Source organism: Anabrus simplex, chromosome 7, assembly GCF_040414725.1.
Source record: "Anabrus simplex isolate iqAnaSimp1 chromosome 7, ASM4041472v1, whole genome shotgun sequence".
Lineage (NCBI taxonomy): Eukaryota > Metazoa > Arthropoda > Insecta > Orthoptera > Tettigoniidae > Anabrus > Anabrus simplex.
The window spans coordinates 64,134,514-64,153,753 of record NC_090271.1 but is presented as its reverse complement, the minus strand read 5'-3'; the positions used below and the strand labels follow the sequence as shown (position 1 = coordinate 64,153,753).

The following is a 19,240-nucleotide window of genomic DNA, read 5'->3' as shown; positions in this document are numbered from 1 at the left end:
TTATTATTATTATTATTATTATACGCGCGCGGTCGCGTCATCGTAGGCTATGGTTTAATGAAATCATAGATGACTCTATCCTATCTCGAATCTATGATGAACCACAAAACATCAAGGAAAAATCCTAAATTCACAGAACACGTCGATATTCTGTCCCAAATAATTCAAAAATTATTCCAAAATTATTTAATAAATTAATAAATGTTATCGCGTGGGTCAAATACTTTTAACACTTTCCTCGACTTATTATGGGACAGTGAGAACATGTCACGAAGCACTCACTCAAATAGAATGAAATACAGGTCCCAAATACACACTCACACACATCAAATCTACCAACACCAGTGAAAGAAGAGTGAAATTCCTAACTACAAAGACTATTAGAAATGATCTCAAATATTCAAGGAAGGACTACGTCTACATAATTATTACAACAGAAAATAGAGAAAAATATAATTTAAAATCTTAGCTGTAGTAGACTTGGCTTCTGGACTCGGTTGATGATTGGTGAATATTTAACCGGACTTCATCTCGGATATTATTCTCCCCTGGGCTGAATTATGCCTCACATTTTAATGACACATGGCTGCAGCAGGCGAAGACTTAGGACAGTTACAAACTCTGTCGTAATGTTGAAGTTCCATTCTTCCGAAATAATTCAGGACTGCTAGTGATCTTCCGTCTTCTGGTGAAAGCTGAAACTAAAAAGTTTGTTTTAGTAATAGTTCCTAACACACACTTGATTCTCCAAGTTGGCACAGTTTTTACGTACTTTAAAAGTTCCTCAGGTTTGTAAAATTAAGGAAATCTGAACTGCGGCGTTTCCAATATTTTCCGTATCTCAAAATTTCCTCAGAAGCAGGAATAATATCATCCTTCATCAAATGAATGCTTATAATTTTTAATATCGTATATGTCGTCTCCAATTATACATGTGCTCTTATAACACGATGACGAGTACTTGTACGAAGCAATTATTGACGTAGAAAGCCGAAGACAAAAGAGCGCAAATTTCCCCGATACATGGGTATTTATTTCTTCAAGACGTAGGTGTGTTTGTCAGTTGAATTTTATTGGCTGAGATTTAGCAATCGGGCTAACCTTGCGATCCAATTGGTTAAATATCATGACGTCAAAATCTCAAAGTATTGATCGCTTTTGGTCTGGTAAAATTCGTGTCCACGTACTACTCAGCTGAGGTCTACAACAAGGCACAAAAAAAAAACCCCATACTTGCTTGCACGGCGGGGGAAAACCTGTTCTGCGGCTGACTAGCAGAGACAGTGCAGAGTTGAACTCTCCTTCCTAAATGATAATTTTATGCATTGTTCCACCCCAGTAATAAAATATTCTTTCCATACAGACCAATAACCAATTTTCAAGGGTACAGTACATACAGACAGACAGAAATTACAGAAAAGTAAAAACTGCATTTTCTTGTTACTGTGGACATAATCGATACAGAAATACCATTTTTTTCAAATTCTGAACAATGTACAGACAAAACTCTTATTTTATATATATAAGTTAGATGAAATGGCACAATTAAATTGAAATAAGATATTTAGTGGTTCAACCTTTTCAATACAAGTAGAATTAGAAATGTAATGTTACATTCCTAGTTGATTACAAGCGGTACCGGTTTCAACCACTGTTCTGGGTCATCGTTAGCTGATCACTTCAAATATTAAAAACATTGTAAAACTTTCACCAGTTGCAGTTCATGAAGCACTTTTAGGCATTAGTAGTGCATGTTGAAAGTTCCCAAAAACCTGAAGAAGTCGAGGATCAATCACATAAATGAAGAAGCCAGAAGCAAGTTCTTGAAGAACAGCAGAACATACGTGCTGACCAGCACTGGGCTTCCAAATGTTTATGAAACTCGCATATCTTTCACCGTTTGCAGTTCATGAAGATCTATAATCGAAACAGACTTTCAACGTATTAGGTCGTGTTACGTACATGTAGTACGTGTTGAAGGGATGTTGAGTACAGAACAAAAATCGCCAGCCGGACACCAGTAGGATCCGAACCCACAACCTCCCGATTTCGCGTCGGTTGCTCTACCAATTGAGCTATGGTGGCCTAGGCCATCTTTGTTCTGTTTGAAAGGATCTGAGCTACAGGTCTGGCACTGCTGCTAGCACACTGTAGAGCAACCGACGCGAAATCAGGAGGTTGTGGGTTCGGATCCCACTGGTGTCCGGCTGGCGATTTTTGTTCTGTACTTAACATCCCTTCAACACGTACTACATGTACGTAACACGACCTAATACGTTGAAAGTCTGTTTCTATTACAATGCGGTCGTGAAAATTCAATATTCGAAGATCTATAACTTTAGGGATTAGCAATGTGTGTTGAAAGTTCCCAAAATCCTGAAGAAGTTGAGGATCAATCACATAAATGAAGCCAAAAGCAAGTTCTTGAAGAGCAGCAGGACATACGTGCTGACCGGCACTGTGCTTCCAAATGTTTATGGAACTCAATGAAAAAATTAACTAGTTCAAGGATCAAGCCTTTAAACACTGTTATGTGCGAAATTGTATAATACAGTTTAATATACTTGATGATAGAAATATATATTAATGTTTATAGAATCACGTACAGTATGTCAGATTCTCAAAGTTTGGAGATGAAGAACAGTTGACACAAAAAACAATTCAATATGGACCAATATGAGAATTGTAACATGTAATTGCTTACAGACAGCGCAAAAGATCTTCAAGCCTTGCCAGAGAGAGTCAACAACTGGAGGGCGTGATGAACGTGAGAAAGACCAAGTTCGTAATTGTGAACAAGCTGAGGTCCATCCAGGTGAGACTCATGCTTGGCACTGAGGAGAACGAGCGTGTTCAACACTAAGGGTACCTTGGATGTAATCTGAGATAATAACGGGGGCTCAAAGAAGTGAGCAAGGCAGGAATTGATCTTGCGTGAAACACCTTAATTAAAAAGAAGCTCCTCAGGAACTGCAATCTCATTATAGATCTGAGGCTGCAAGTTGTTGGGGGCTGTGTATTTCCCACACTATTGTATGGAATGAAAGGGTGGACTCTAACCCGGGCCCTGTACAGTAATCTGGAAGCCTTCAAAATGTAAGTTTATCAGCGGATATTGCGTATCTCTTGCACTGAAAGAGTGAGAAAAACTGAGGTGATTTAAAGATTAAAGACGACGACCAAGTATTCCTTTCCATCAAGAAACGGAAACTTGAATATTTTTGACACGTGATGTGGAATAAAAAGTACAGGATCCTATAGTTGGTGATACAGGGGAAGATCTCAGGACAACAAAGACCTGGCTGAAAAGTCTGAGGGACTACTTTGAGATGAGCATGATGTTGCTTTTCCATGTGCCGGACTCAAAGATTAGAATACACCTGATGATCGCCAAGTTTCGATAGAAGGCAGTAGGGCAAGAAGATGATGACTGGTTAAAAGTACCTCATGGGGGGTCATATTAAGTACTGTACCTTTTGTTAACATAAGGAAAGACCTTCATTGGGGTAGTCACATTTACAAGGTTGTAAATAAAGGTTACAGTTCTCTCGTATGGTTATGAGAGTATTTAGGGGTTGTAGCAAATATGTAAAGGAGAGGACATATAAGTTGCTGGTATGACCCCCAATTAGAGTATGGTTTCTAGGATTAGTGTATTTCAGAACTGGAAAAGATCCAGAAGAAAGTGGCACGATTTGTTTTGGGAGATTTCTGACAAAAGAGAAGTTTAGTCACAAACATTGGGTGGGGAAGACTTGGGAGTAACAAGACAAGTTGGTCGATTAAGCGATATGTTTCCAGGTGTCAGTGTAGAGGTGGAGTGGAATGGTGTTAATAGATGAGTAAGCTTCAGTGGAGCTTTTAAAATTAGGAAGGATTATAATATGAAGATGAAGTTTGAATTCAAGAGGACATATAGGGGCAAATATTTACAGGAAAAGGTATTAGAGATTGGAATAATTTGCCAAGGGAGATGTTTGATAGATTTCAAACTTCTTTGAAATCGTTTAAGATAAGATTAGGTAAACAATTGATAAGGAAAATGCCACCTGGGTGACTGCCCTAAATGCAGTGGTGATTAATTGATCCTAAAATTTTATTCTGGAGACTTTAAAATCAAATCAGTGGGATATATAGTACGTGCACCTTTTAGGGATACATGCATACCCTAGTGCTGAAGCGGTCGACCTCGGTTATCTTTGAGATTCGTATTGGCAACCTTTGAAACACAAACTATGTATCACTTATGCATCGCTGTGCGACATCTGGTGTACACTTTACGTACTAGTAGTATTGTTATTTACACAGCGAAGCCAAACTATAGAATTAATGCTAGGAACAAGATTCGCATCGAGAAATGTTATATAATGTTAAATAATGTATGTGTGACACAGTTGTTGGCGTAAGATAAAAAATGTTTAGAAAATTCATTTCGATCGATCATATTATCGATTCAATTCAGATTTCATTTCCACTCAGTTGGCAGTATAACCGGAACTGAAAGAGCTCCCTCCTTACTCCTCAACCCCTTACAAAGTAATATCGCTAAAAGGTGCACGGACTATACACTAGCATAAAGAAGTTATAACTCGCCTCGGAAATTCTCTGGATATTCTTGAAACTAATACGAGATTTATTGGTTTCCTCATCTATTTCTGCTGCTGGTATTTGGGTTACGATACATGAGCCGACTATTGCCAGCATATGCATGACTACAATCACAAATTCACAGACATAAAACAAGATATGGAAATTCTCAAAACCATCAACAAAGGAGCCCCCCTTAACATTACTGAAAGCTGCTTCATACATATAGATCAATATTTCAACCCGAATCATAATCTCAATGAAATTTCAGAAAAGCCAAATATCCTTTTTGACCTTCTAATTCCCATTTTTAGAAACCTCGGACCAACAAGTCATAATTCAGTTTTTTATAATATTCACAGCACCTTCCCACGTCCTTCAGCCTCGCCTTAATCTCTCCCCTTCCCCTCCCCCCCACCCCCTCTCCTTTGCGATCTCTCGCCCTGCTCTGTCTCTTCCTCCCTGTGCCGCCCTTTCCTTTTCCGTTAAAAATTAAATAATTGAAAGAGGTTCAACCTATTCAATACATAGGAAAACCGGGCGAGTTGGCCGTGCGTGTAGAGGTGCGCGGCTGTGAGCTTGCATCCGGGAGATAGTAGGTTCGAATCCCACTATCGGCAGCCCTGAAGATGGTTTTCCGTGGTTTCCCATTTTCACACCAGGCAAATGCTGGGGCTGTACCTTAATTAAGGCCACGGCCGCTTCCTTCCAACTCCTAGGCCTTTCCTATCCCATCGTCGCCATAAGACCTATCTGTGTCGGTGCGACGTAAAGCCCCTAGCAAAAAAAAAAAAAAAAAAAAATACATAGGAAAGAAATGTAGTGATTACATTTTTATTTAATAGTAAATATAAATGGGACCGGTTTCGACCCTAGTCCAGGTCATTGTCAGCTGTAAAAACATGTAAAACAGTGCATATGAAAAAGAAAAAGAAAAAGATTAATTAAACTCTGGATCGGTATAAGATGAAACAGTACGTAATATTAAGAATGGTAGTATGTCACACGCAATGATAGGCGAAGTCTCACGATGTTTATGAATATTGGAGAACAGTCAAAAGGGTCAGTTTCCACACTCTGTCAGGCACAAAGTCACAACACTATCAAATAATATATGAAGATCATAAATAACTTGAAGTCGCAGACGAATAGATTTGTAGAAGCAAACCGCCAGCTCCCGGTGATCAGCGCGGCACATTCAAGGTCATGCGCTGCGGTCTCGAACGCCAAAGTAGAATGGAGAATATCCTGAAGGTCCAGTATTTGTCTCTGTTGCGGGAAGTTAAGTACGTGTATATAGAAATATACAACGCAAATCAGTATAATTGAATGAGTACTTGTGCTCCTGCTAAGTTCTTGGAAAACAGTTGACTTGAAAAAACAATTGTAAAGAGAAAAAAATATAGTAAAAAGCGCAATATCGGAAAACAAATGAAAACTTATATGCACAGTGCGCTATTTTTTAAAATTGAAAAAATTTTAGGTCATGATTGAAGTAGTCGAAGTTGGCGCAAGACAAGAGTTAAAATTTGAAAGAGGAGAACCTACCAAGATGCATGGCTAGTGCATACCGTGGAGGCCACTGCGTAGGCTAATTGGAGCCACCGGCAGTGCCAATGCACCATGGGGGACTTTATCTCATTACCAAATATTGATGCCCTCTTGGCCATGCTAGGTGTGCTAGGTACCAACTGATGAGCCCAGTCTAGCACACGGGGGTGAAACGCTGGCAACCAGGAATGAGTTCGCTGGAAAATTTATAATGTCCAATAACGGACCATTTATATTGGTATTATAAACTTACTCATTCGGAACAAATATTTCATCATTCCTATGGGAATCTTCATCTATATCATAGTCAATACTGTGTGTTAAAAAAATTACATTTACATTATTGACGTCAGAAAAGTTGGATGGCGCAGCCACGCGGTAGAATGTTGAAGCTGCAACATAGTGACTGGTAAGGTTTATTTACATGGCGAAGCATTGACGTCGTGATGGAAACAGAAAGAAAATTGTCAAATTTGAGGAGGTACTGCTTTGTATACAGTTGCAAATCGTATAAAACGGATTCGAAATTTCTTCACTACTTCGCTGTACATAAAGTTCAGAGAGAAAGATGGGCTTCCGCGCTGTTAATTGGAAAACGCGTTACGCGATACATGACAGTGTGCAGTCTGCATTCTCGTGAAGACGACTTCTTTCCACAGCGTAGGCACCGGTACTGTTTATTGTACTCATTGATAGTTATTGTCTCTAATTTATATTCAAAAAGATTTAGCTACATCAAAAATACTGATAAACTTGTAGCCTAATACTTCTGTGCCGCACATAGAATGTAATCCGCTCTTTGTAAACTTCTTCATATGTGTAACAGCAGACAGTAAATTAACGATCTACATGTGAGTAATATCTTTAACTGGTAGTAATTAAGCACTGCATTTAAATTGCCTATAAAATATTTCTATCAATGAAAGAAAATATGTAGTATTTTGCCATCAAATTAGCTTTTTTTGCTATTTGTTTTACGTCACACCGACACAGATAGGTCTTATGGCGACGGTGGGACAGGAAAGGTCTAGGAATGGGAAGGAAGCGGTCGTGACCTTAATTAAGGTACAGCCCCAGCATTTGGGAAACCACGGAAAACCATCTTCAGGGTTGCCGACAGTGGGGTTCGAACCCACTATCTCCCAGATTCGTGCTCACAGCTGCACGCTCCTAACCGCACGGCCAACTCGCCCGGTCATCATAAATTAGAAGCCATAACCTAATTATTTGGTAGAATTGGACAAACCAAGTATTCTTCAACCCCAAACAGCTGTAACTGTAGAGGTTAGAGTACTCTTAAATTATAATTTTCAAACTTTGCTCTGCATATTCTGTAGGTAGTTAGGCTATAATTTTTATACTTATTATTGTCGATTCTAAGTTCTAACTTTTGTGCTGATCGTAAAAATGGAAGAATATTGAGATTAGGATGTGGGCTGTTCCAACACAAGCCTGTGTAAAGCCTAAGATTTATTTGCTTTACAACATTTACTTAGTAGAATTATTTTATTTCTTCCCCAAGATTACAGTTTACAAGACAGATAACTCCCCCGTCACCTGGCTAAGGCTTTGGCATGGACCAAATCAACAAGAAATTACTCCATAACCTCTAATAGTGGAAAATTACAGTAGCTTAACAGTTAAGGTGAATTAGTGTGTTAACGGTAACATTTCTCTGACAAACCCGCTTTACTTGCACTACACATTTTCACTCCCTTTGTTCAAGACAACATTAACTTTGTGGGGGTTGGAATCGATGTGGGATGATTGTAAACACAACGCTACAACACCAGTTTCATCTTCTGTTTCAAACTTTTTACCTACACATATCAAGTAATTACGCTTGAATATTTCTTCCCCTTCCACTAAATGGACGCGTGAAATCTCCGACAACTCTCAACAGTTGCGCATACGACACCAAAGACATTTTGAACACTTTATAAATCCTACAGACGCACACCCGATCACTGTCCTGTTTACTTCCCGTCACTATCTCGCCGCCATATTGGAAACAGCTGACCGTAAGCTCCTCCCCCGTTTCGGACGTCAGTATCCAGTACATTTTTCGAGAATATGCACATTCTCTTAGCGGGGGCCCCCACTTTTATTAGGTCTTATTTGTAATACATGAAGTTTAACCTAATTAGCTGAAGAAGACAATGTGCATATTCTTGAAACATGTACTAGATATAATGTAAATGTGAAATGTAAATATAATTTTTTTAACACATAGTATTGACTACTGTTATTAAGTCAATACGGACCAATACTGGCCATTATGGTCAAGATTATTAATACTTGAGGTAACACAAGTAGATCCAACAGGGATGGAATGCAATGACTATCTTGAAAGTCCTGTTGATGGTGATATTTTATATGAGCTACATAAGATGTGGATGTACTATAATTTCTTTGTTTTTTCTTTAGAGTATTGAATTTATTGTCTCTAACTCAGGCCTATGATGTAATCTTATTTTTAGGTGAAGGGAAAAGACAATGTGGGAGCTACAATGGATTCAATGGAATTAGAAAGACAACGTGGTATCACGATTCAGAGTGCAGCGACTTACACTCTATGGAAAGACCATAATATTAATATAATAGACACCCCTGGTAAGTAGCCATTTTAAATTAATGTTCACCGAGCTCGATAGTGGGTTCGAGCCCCACTGTCGGCAGCCCTGAGGATGGTTTTCCGTGGTTTCCCATTTTCACCAGGCAAATGCTGGGGCTGTACCTTAATTAATGCCATGGTTGCTTCCTTCCACTTCCTAGGCCTTTCCTATCCCATTGTCGCCAGAAGACCTATCTGTGTCGGTGCGACGTAAAGCAAATAGAAAAAAAAAAAATGTTCTGTAAAAAACATAGCTGCTCATGTTCCTCGCATTTTACTATTTTGCCAGACTTAATTTTAAGTATTATCAAAAGATCATTCACCTCCCACAAACTCTGTGGTTACCAACAACAAACTTTATATCTGTAGGTTCATTTTTTTCTGAGAAAATTGCTCCTGCAAGGAACTTATACAATACCATGTGTTCATTATTTTTTGAGCAACTATACATTCTATAGAAGGGTAAATGTAAACTGAGTTAACCGTCTCATGCACAATCATAAAAGACTTTCTGAACTAATTGACTAATGACCTTGTGTGCCATTTCACTTGTACTCATTCAGAGACGAGATATAATGATCTGTTTATTTTGTTGCATATCATGATTGTCAAATTAACAGATATATCATGTTCATGGTGTATGTTCAACACTGGCAAGTATTTTATATTCGTGGTCAATTAACAGACCATTAATGTGTAAATTTTTTTTTTTAGAATAATGATGTAAATACAAATTACTCTAGTAATCTAGTTGCAACTGAGATTAAAAAAATCATTATTAGCCTTGTGCAAATTTACTGGTTCTCCTTTAACATAAAAATAGTGCTGGGCATTTTGTACATCAGTCGTCCCCAGAACAAACCCAGTAGTTATATCATTGGGGACACTGTAAGGAGAGGAGGAATTACTGTCTTACCCAAAGGTAAAGCCGCAGCTGACAGAAATTCATAGAAGGTATACTGCAGTTTATCCTACTTGCATAATGTTCATCATATACTCAACTGTTTCAGTTGCCTAGGTTTGCTGTCTGAGCAGTCTGCAATTTGTCTGTCCAGCTACATTTCATAGCCTGTTGCCACATTCTTTACAGCACCTAGATCGTTTGATAGAATCATCTTTTCATGCATCTGTCTCTTGACTTCTCAACGTCTGCAAAAATTATTACTTTCATTTTTCTCTTAAGCAGATCATAGCTAAGAAATGAGAAATATTTGAACATTGGAAGAAAATGCTGTAATCAACTGTTAATTATGCTGGAGCGCCCCCCCCCCCCTGCAGAAAGTATGGCCCATACCTGTAGATCACAGCAGTGCTTTTCTTCTTCTGCAGGATTTACTTAATTACTAATACCTGACTTCACCCAGCTCTTCCTGCTTCTCTCTGTGCCTGGGTTGAAGTAAATCCAGGCAAACAAGTATGAACCATTGAATGATGTTACATTCCATGTGAAATAAAGAGTGGGTGAGAAATAGCCTCACTTAATAACATTTTGCTATGAATGGAGTAAATAAGGAGAGGTGGGAGTAGCCCAATGTACTGTGATTAGAAACTCAATCTTTAAAGGGAAGGATGAGTGTTACCCTCCACTCATCTTTTAGGAGGAGTTTAACTTGTCAGTCGTGTTGTTAGAAGGTAAAGGAGATTGACACTGGGGTAGGTGGGGCTGTTAGACATTTCAGTACCAACCTAAATTGGTGTTCCTGCATGGGTTACATTTTTTGCTTGCAAATGTACAAACATTTGGTGACTAATACAGGCTAGTTCTTGCATAAGACAGGTGCTGACACCAATTGCACTTAACGTACAGGGGGGAGCGCATCGTTGGGTTGGACGAAGCTTGTGTGCATGTTGTTTGATTATGTCTGCAACATTCTTGTTTTAAAAATTTAATATCAACACATCGTGCCAAGGTAAGTTATCCTTGCCAAGTAAATCCCACATTTTAAGGTTTTTTATTTGTCACTTTCATAGTGGGTGTGTGTAAACTGAACTTTATAATGTTTCAGAGGGCCACATCAGGATCTTGAAATGGTATAAAATTCACTGTAACAAATTTGCAGAGGAAAACTACTATCACTCGTACAGCGTGCATGTCCTGTCGATCTAAGCTGATGGTTCATGATGGTGGCTTTCAAACGGTTAAGATGTGAGACGAGCCCACCATTCACACTCTTATCTTGTCTCAGATCAACTCAGCAAGAGTTTGAAGCTAGCTGTAGTCAAAAAGTGAAATATTCTTGTATTACCTGAGGTTATGCCGCTCTTTCAAGTACACCCCAAGGAGAAGTTAGCTGTAGGTACCTTTACAATCACATTCCAGCCTCCCACCAAAATCTTGAATATCTGACAGGGGTGGAAATCAAACATATGTCTTCAAGATTAGCAGTTAACATTACTGACCATTATACAACTGAGGATTGTTTGGGAAAGAATTCTAAGAAATGAAATATTTAATTAATTAATGGAACAAAGTATTAATCACACTTCAGTGAAATTTTTTTTGCAGTAATACTAGACTAACCATGTTCACTGATTTACTGCATGTTTTTCTGATAAAATGGAACACTCTGGACTTCTTAATGGAGAGGAATTCATTAGGTTTGCTCTTCTTGTTTTAAAATGTATATTTTGTTATCAGTTTTCCTATATCAATTGCTACCAACAGAATTAAATCATGCCATTATTAATTTTATGTTTTTTGGTTTTTTACAATTTGCTTTACGTTGCACCGACACAGATCGGTCTTATGGCGATGGTGAGATAGGAAAGGCCTAGAAGAAAGCGGCCATGGCCTTAATTAAGGTACAGCCTGGTGTGAAAATGGGAAACCACGGAAAACATCCTCAGGGCTGCCGACAGTGGGGTTCGAACCCACTATCTCCCGGATGCAAGCTCACAGCTGTGCGCTTCTAACCGCAAACGGCCAACTTGCCCAGTTTGATGCACGTTGAAACTATAGGTTTTAAAAAAGTGCTCATTCTAACTCTAGGGTGTCACCTACTGTTGAATGCATTGTAAACTTTTTTTTAATGTTCCTCACATTTTTCTTCATGGTGTGTTGTAGGTCATGTTGACTTTACTGTGGAAGTAGAGCGAGCATTACGTGTTTTGGATGGTGCTATCCTTGTGTTGTGTGCCGTGGGAGGTGTTCAGAGCCAGACACTTACAGTCAATAGACAGATGAAGAGGTACAACGTTCCATGTCTTGCCTTCATCAACAAATTGGATCGTTTGGGGGCCAATCATATCAGAGTGCTTTCTCAGTTGAGGTAGGTGAGAGAGAGTACTTGTGCAGTGACCTTCTCATATGGTGTTAACAATGTGTTAGGTAAGTGTATATTGCTACCAGTTTTCTCAGAACACAATAATGCCTAATTTGCATGATGCCAGATAGTCTGCAGTCGATGCTAGTCGCTGGAAGTTGGGAATTGATGTAATGTTATGATAATTGGACCTGTGAGTGCAAGGTTCATTAGCAGACAATAATGCTGGCATAGCGGTGATAGTGTGTGCGGGCCAAGCAGGAAGGAAAATAATACTGCCAGCAAATTGTTTCAGGCTCGGGATAAGGAGTTCCCTAGATTAACAATGGAGCAGGTGCCCAGAATGATCTGGAAGTGGAAAGTACTAGAATCTTCAGCTAGCACATATAAAGAGCACAAGAACATTAGCTGTTATGAGACTGTCATGGGTCCATGAGTCGTTCATCAGGAGCGAGTTTATCAGGTGGCTACATGGAGTTCTGTGAGGCTTGTTAGTTGTGAAGTGAACTTTTCTGGAAAGAGGTTGCGCTTGATAAGCTGTGTTGGAGAAGGAATTGGTTGCGCCACAGACCTATACCTTCAGGTGAGTAAAAAAAAAAAAAAAAAAAAAAAAAAAAAAAAAAAAAAAAAAAAAAAAAAAAAAGGGCTGTGTCAAGTGGAAAACTCAAATCGGATATGAGTGAATTTGTCAGTAACTGTAAATAGTGGTTTAATAAATTTAGTGGATAGTAAAACACACACTCCCTCAGAGTATTGATTTTAGTTTTAAGGATCCTGATAAACTACCACAATATAAACAACTAGGTCTAGAGATAAGCCAGTGTGTTGGCAGCTGTCCAAGGTGGATAAGTCAAACATGTTTGAATTGACTGACAAATGACGATCCTGCACCATTGATCTCAAAGCCATCACCTGCGATTGGCATCATGTAAACACCCTTTTACTTTCATGAAATTCTTCAAGACTTCATAGATAACATCACACACGGCTGGAATTATATTTTATATGGAGGATTTAGAGACATGGAAAAATTGGTAATATTTTAAAATAGGTTCTTGAAGCTAGAAAAGTTAATCTAATCCCAAACATCACTCTTGCTGGTAGTTCGTCGCACATCACAGTAAACTGAGTAAGTTGGGCGTACTGTTAGGATCATGTAGTTGTGAGTGTGCATTCAGGAAATAAGTTCGAATCCCATTGTTGGCAGCCCTGAAGATAATTTCATGGTTTCCCATTTTCACACCAGTCAAATGCTGGGGCTGTACTTTAAGTAAGGCCAGAGCCACTATCTACCCAATCCTAACCATTTCCCATATTTGCATTGCCAATAACCGTTGATGTGTTAGTGCGACGTTAAACTACTAGCAAAAAAAAAATCATCACAATAATCTGTAATAATTGGCAGCATCGAATGCAATACTTCCTCAAATTGTGTTGGTGTAAGCTTCATTGCTACTTTGCACACCTGAAGATCTTTATAATATAGCTCCCTTACAGTATCTGTTGAAACTCCCTGAGATTTTTACACATCCAGTCTTATACTCATTCTTTTCTTTCCTTCTTCTCTCCTTGATTAACAGTTCCTTCAGTCAACAATAACAACAACACAACACCGAAGCAAAAATGAGAAATGGAAGCCACGACCCTCCAATGACAAGGAGGTACCACCTTCAAGAAAACTTGATACAACGAAAATGCAAGACCAATCGAAAATACAGAAAAGCCCTTGCCTCTTAAGGGCACCTAGATGAAGCAGTGGAGATAGCTACAAACCTAATACACGACGCCACTCTACCAGCGAAGAAAAGGCGAGCACAAAAGTAGTTCGATAGCCAGTGCTACATTGCACACAAAGACACTCTACGTGCATTCCAGACAGCGAGAACAAAGGCAACCCCTGAACACTTAGCGACATATGACAAGACAGACCCTGTTACCATTCTCAGAAAGAAACAAACTTGTAGACAGAGGGAAATAACCATGGAAACATGGGAAAAACACTTCACAATGTTTCTAAACAAAGACAAGAAGGAAACGTACAACACCGCAAAACCCTATGACGACCAAGCACACGAAATTGGACTTACTATAAACGAAGTGCAGAAGGCAGTCTATAAAGGCAATGTGGGGAAGGCAACAAGTTCGGACAACATCTACATATAGCACTTGGAAATCTCAGAAGACTACTTATTGCAACTTTGGACAGATCTATTCAACCAGTGCCTAAATTCAGCCAAGTTACCAGAAACTTGGATATCAATGCTGAAGATACTCGACAAAGGAAAAGGAGATACTAACACCCCGACTCGTATAGAGGCATAGCGCTCGAAAGCAACCGTTATGAAACTTTCGCAACCATTCTAGCAAAACAGCTGACCAAGGAAGTAGACCCGTTCATACCAGAATGCCAACTAGGCTTCTGTATAGGAAGAAGCACGATGCAATCCACAGCATACCTAAAAGAGAAAGTAGAGGAGGCATTGAGACACCCTAGGGGAAAAATACTTTGTCATCTTTGTGGACTCCAGAAAAGCCTTTGACCTTATAGACAGAGATATCCTGATAGGAAAGCTAAAGCAAATGATTGGTGACCACCCACTCACGAGAATCATCGCTTCCATCCTAGACTACAGCATAATCAAAATCGACAATGGAGTAACGACATCAGGAAAGGTAACTGAGACCAACGTGGTACCCCAAGGAGACCCCTTTAGCCCACTGTTATTCAACATAGCAACAGCAGACATCACTCAAATAACAATGGACTCTCCCAAGACTACTCTATTATTGTACGCTGACGATATGGTTCTGGGATCGTATTCAAAGACAGAACTTCAGAAGACAATGTTAAAGTTAGAAGCATGGGCATCAGAGAATAAATTTGAGATTAACCAGGAAAAGACAGTGCAGAAGGTGTTCAGAAAAGGCAGCAAGTTAGCCACAGATGGCACTATAACGCTAAAAAATTATCCATTGGAAATAGTCAAGAAGTTCAAATACTTAGGCATCACATTTCAAACGACCATGACTTCCTTCAATTACCAAATCTTAGAACTACAGCAGCAATTAAGGCCATCCACAACGTTAAGACCTATCTATGCTATCACTCAACACAGCGATGACATTATTCAGGACCACACCTCACTCCTCATCTTGCCTATTACGCCACATTTGGGCTCCGCCATTGGTTTTTGCAGTTTCCCTATAACTGTATAGCCTTTGATGGTGCTATTTGAGGATCCAACCGACCTCTGGGCTGATAACCTAACCGACGGACAATAGCTCCAATTGGCATGTACAGAATCGAGATAATCTGGGACAACCTGACAATTAACGGCCTGGAGAAGATGGAGAAAGTCAAAGCAAGATTCCTCAAGAAGGCCCTAGGAGTGAGTAAGTCGGCTCCTTCTAGAGTCGTCTACGTTCTGGCCCAGGAAACATATTTCATAGAAGATCTATGAATCAACCTACCTCTGCCTTCTACCAAACCATTCCAAGCACTACAGGAGAAACTTCTAAGGAAACGCGCTGATATAGACTTTGAATTCTCCGGCACTGGCACTGTGGTCGATCGAAACTGGACCAAAGGAACTAAAAGAACAAAGACATGTTATAACCAGACACGCGATACATGGCTTCCACCACAAAATATCTGCAAAGTACCCTAACCCAACGAGTGACTGTGTTTGCACACTGTGCAATGACGTCTTTGATCGTTATCACATCCTAAGAAAGAGTATATCCCTGTATGGAATGAAACTTGTGAGACACTGTATAAGGAGTATTTACAGGGTGGAGATCCTGAAATAGCAAGTGCTCACCTAATTCGAAGAATTTCTCGTTTCCGGAAACATGAGGTATGGTTTTTCATGTTTTTTAAATTGTTTAATCAAAATACAGTTAATTCATAATTCGAAGAACAATGTCGGTCCCATTACCAAAATCCAGACTTTTAATTCAAAACTGCCTTTACATTTAAAAACAATAGTATTTTACAGAGTAATTTAAATTCAAAATTTCTCCGCGTCATGAATGAAAGCATCTTCTGGAACGTGCAGAGGTAGCTTTTCCCACTTTCACTCACTTCGGTGTGTCTACAGTGTGCTTCATATGTGTTAAGTTAGAGCGAATTCTTTTGCATTCAGCGTTTTAAGGAACGCCACATTATCACGTAACAGGTAGTGTGGAAGAAACATAATTCGCGAACACTGGCGATGCTGACAGTTGGTTAAAAAGCATGGTTCATATATAATCAATTTGTATGCACCGAACAATATTGTCAGTGCCGATGAAATTGCATTTTTTTTATGCCGATCCCAAACGAACTTACGGTTTTAAAGGAGAGAAGTGCTAGCCGGTAAATCGTACAAGGGTAGGGGTCACTGTACTGTGTTGCAATGCAAACGGAAGCGGGAGACTTCCTTCCCTCGTCATATGAAAGATCGATAAGTCACGATGTTTTAAGGGTGTCGGGCACTTTAATAACATATCTACAAAGATGCACAGGAAATGCTGTCAGTTGGTACAGTTATTTATTCACATCTATTTACAAATTAACACACACACAACCTTAATCACAGTATCACAAACAAAACACTTCACTTCGAAAATATCAACAAAGCCGCCATTTTAAAACAATGGCCTATCGCTTCAACGGGGAGACTGCAATCGCTGCATGTCAACACTAGTTCACAAGTGTATTCGTGCTACACCATACATAACTGTACTAAACAAAAACTCGTCTTTCCGTCAAGATCACTTCCTTATATATGTGCCTGGTCATGCTTCTGGAAAGATGCGTTACAAAGCATACTGTCTCGAAAATTCTAGAATGCTTAACAACCTGGTTTATAATGTATAGAATATTCTACCATTATCTAGTGCCATTCTGGAAGTTACAGTGCATTTCTCAATTTTGTAGTGTATTACAAATTATATATAAAGGTAAGAATAAATTATATAATATTAATTTACAGGTATTTACACTAACTGAACTCATATAAATATTTATATACAGAACATGTTTCATGATATAACCTCACAAACAGCGCGATCATATCGTAATAATAATACAAATACTAACTGGATGTAACAATTCATAGCCATACATACAAGTAGTAATAATAATAATCATAATCGCAAAATAATAATAATTCAAACTCTATACTTGCAGTATTTACCCATGGGTGAGTGAATATTTCAAGTTATATCAATTTATCGCACTTGCGTCAAATTTGCGTGCAAGCACAAGGCAACTAAAAATGCAAGCAGTACAGTAATCCAACAGAAAGCATTTGCACAGGAGAGCCAGCATAATTTGTCCTCATCTTTGAACCTTTTTTTTTTCTTTCGTTGCTTCAGGTTATGTTTGTCATTGTTTTATCCAAGTGCATTATTGAATAATGTAAATGCCCCTTGTTGGATACATTTCGGAAATAGTGTTTTCCATGGCATTTGAAAGGTTTGAATTAAAGTGATTGCATACATTAATGGGTCTTAGATTACTTTGTGACGCAACAAGAGTTGGCATTTTGATTTACGCGACAAAGAGGTCATGGACAAGTGCCATGGCGGGAAATCATACAAGGATAGTCACTGTACTGTGTTGTAATGCAGACGGAAGCGAGAGACTTTCTCCCCTCCTCATAGCCGTGCAAGTACAAGGCATCTAAAATGCGTATAGTACAGTAATCAAATTAATAAAGCACTTGCCTAAGGGAGTCAGTATAGATATTTCCTCGTTTTTTTTTGTTTTTTTTACTGGGCGAGTTGGCTGTGCAGTTAGGGGCGTGCGGCTGTGAGCTTGCATCCGGGAGATAGTGGGTTCGAATCCCACTGTCGGCAGCAAATGCCACGACCAGTTACTTCCAACTCCTGGGCCTTTCCTATCCCATCGTCGCCATAAGACCTATCTGTGTCGGTGCGACGTAAAGCCACTAGCAAAAAAAAAAAAGGAATCTTTTTTTCTTTTTTAACAATTTCATTGGATGAGGTTTGCCGGTGAGTTATCAAAGTGCATTATTTGAATACTGTAAATCCATCTTGATGAATGGATACATTTTAGAATTCGTTTTTTTTTTTTTCATGGCATTTGAAAGGTTTAAACTGTGAATCAAGGTTAATTGCATGCAGTAACGGGTCTTAGAATAAATACATTGTGACGCTGCAAGGGTTGGCATTTCTGAATTACGATTTTCAAGGTTATGAATTTCATTATTCATTCCGTATTGAAGCCTCCTCTGTGAACCATGTGACCTTGCCGCGGTGGGGAGGCTTGCATGTTCCAATGATGCAGATAGCCGAGCCACAGGTGCAACCATATCGGATGGGTATCTGTTGAGAGACCAGATTAACGAATGGTTCATCGAAAGGGGGGTAGCAGCCTTTCAGTAGTTGCAAGGGTGGCAGTCTAGATGATTGACTGATACGGCCTTATAATAATACTCAACATGGCTTAGCTGTGTTGATACTGCTACACGGCTGAAAGCAACGGGAAACTTCAGCCGTAACTACCTCCCGAGGACATGCAGCTCTCTCTGCACTGATGATGGCTTCCTCCCGGGTAAAATATTCCGAAGGTAAACTAGTCCCCCATTCAGATCTCCGGGTGGGGACTACACGAGAGGGGGCGATTATCAGGAAGATGGATACTGACATTCTGCGAGTCGGAGCGTGGAATGTTAGAAGTTTGAATCGTTGTGGTAGGTTAGAGAATCTGGAAAAGGAGATGGATAGACTAAAGTTAGATGTAGTTCGTATAAGTGAAGTACGTTGGCAGGAAGAACAGGATTTTTGGTCAGGCGACTACTGAATTATCAACACGAAATCAAACAGGGGAAATGCAGGAGTTGGTTTAATAATGAATAAGAAAATAGGGCAGCAGGTAAGCTACAACGACCAGCATAGTGAAAGAATTATTGTCTTTAATGGTTATGAATTTCATGTTTTTGGTCTGTATTGAACTGAGAATAATATATAAGTAATAATAATAACAACGTAAACGTTTCCACCTTTTCAATACTAAAATATGTTCACAAAATTATAAATTACACAGTACTAGTTTCGACCCATCTAGGGGTCATCATCAGCCGTATTGGAGCAAAGATCACTTTTGGCGAAATCCTAAGAAAATGTTATTTTAAAGAATAACAAGTGAATGTGGTAGATGAAATGAGATGTTATTATGGTAATAGTTAATAATACAAGGAATATACATACTATGAGG

The 19,240-nt window shown here is 39.1% G+C and overlaps 1 protein-coding gene across 1 annotated transcript in view; it reads left to right on the top strand.

Annotated features, from left to right (window-relative positions):
* mEFG1 (mitochondrial translation elongation factor G 1) overlaps nt 1-19,240 on the top strand; it is a 158,631-nt gene that overhangs the window by 15,110 nt on the left and 124,281 nt on the right. The window contains exons 3-4 of the mRNA XM_067151115.2: nt 8,619-8,751; nt 11,817-12,021. Coding sequence (XP_067007216.1) covers nt 8,619-8,751; nt 11,817-12,021 — 338 coding nt within the window. The remainder of the gene's footprint in view (nt 1-8,618; nt 8,752-11,816; nt 12,022-19,240) is intronic.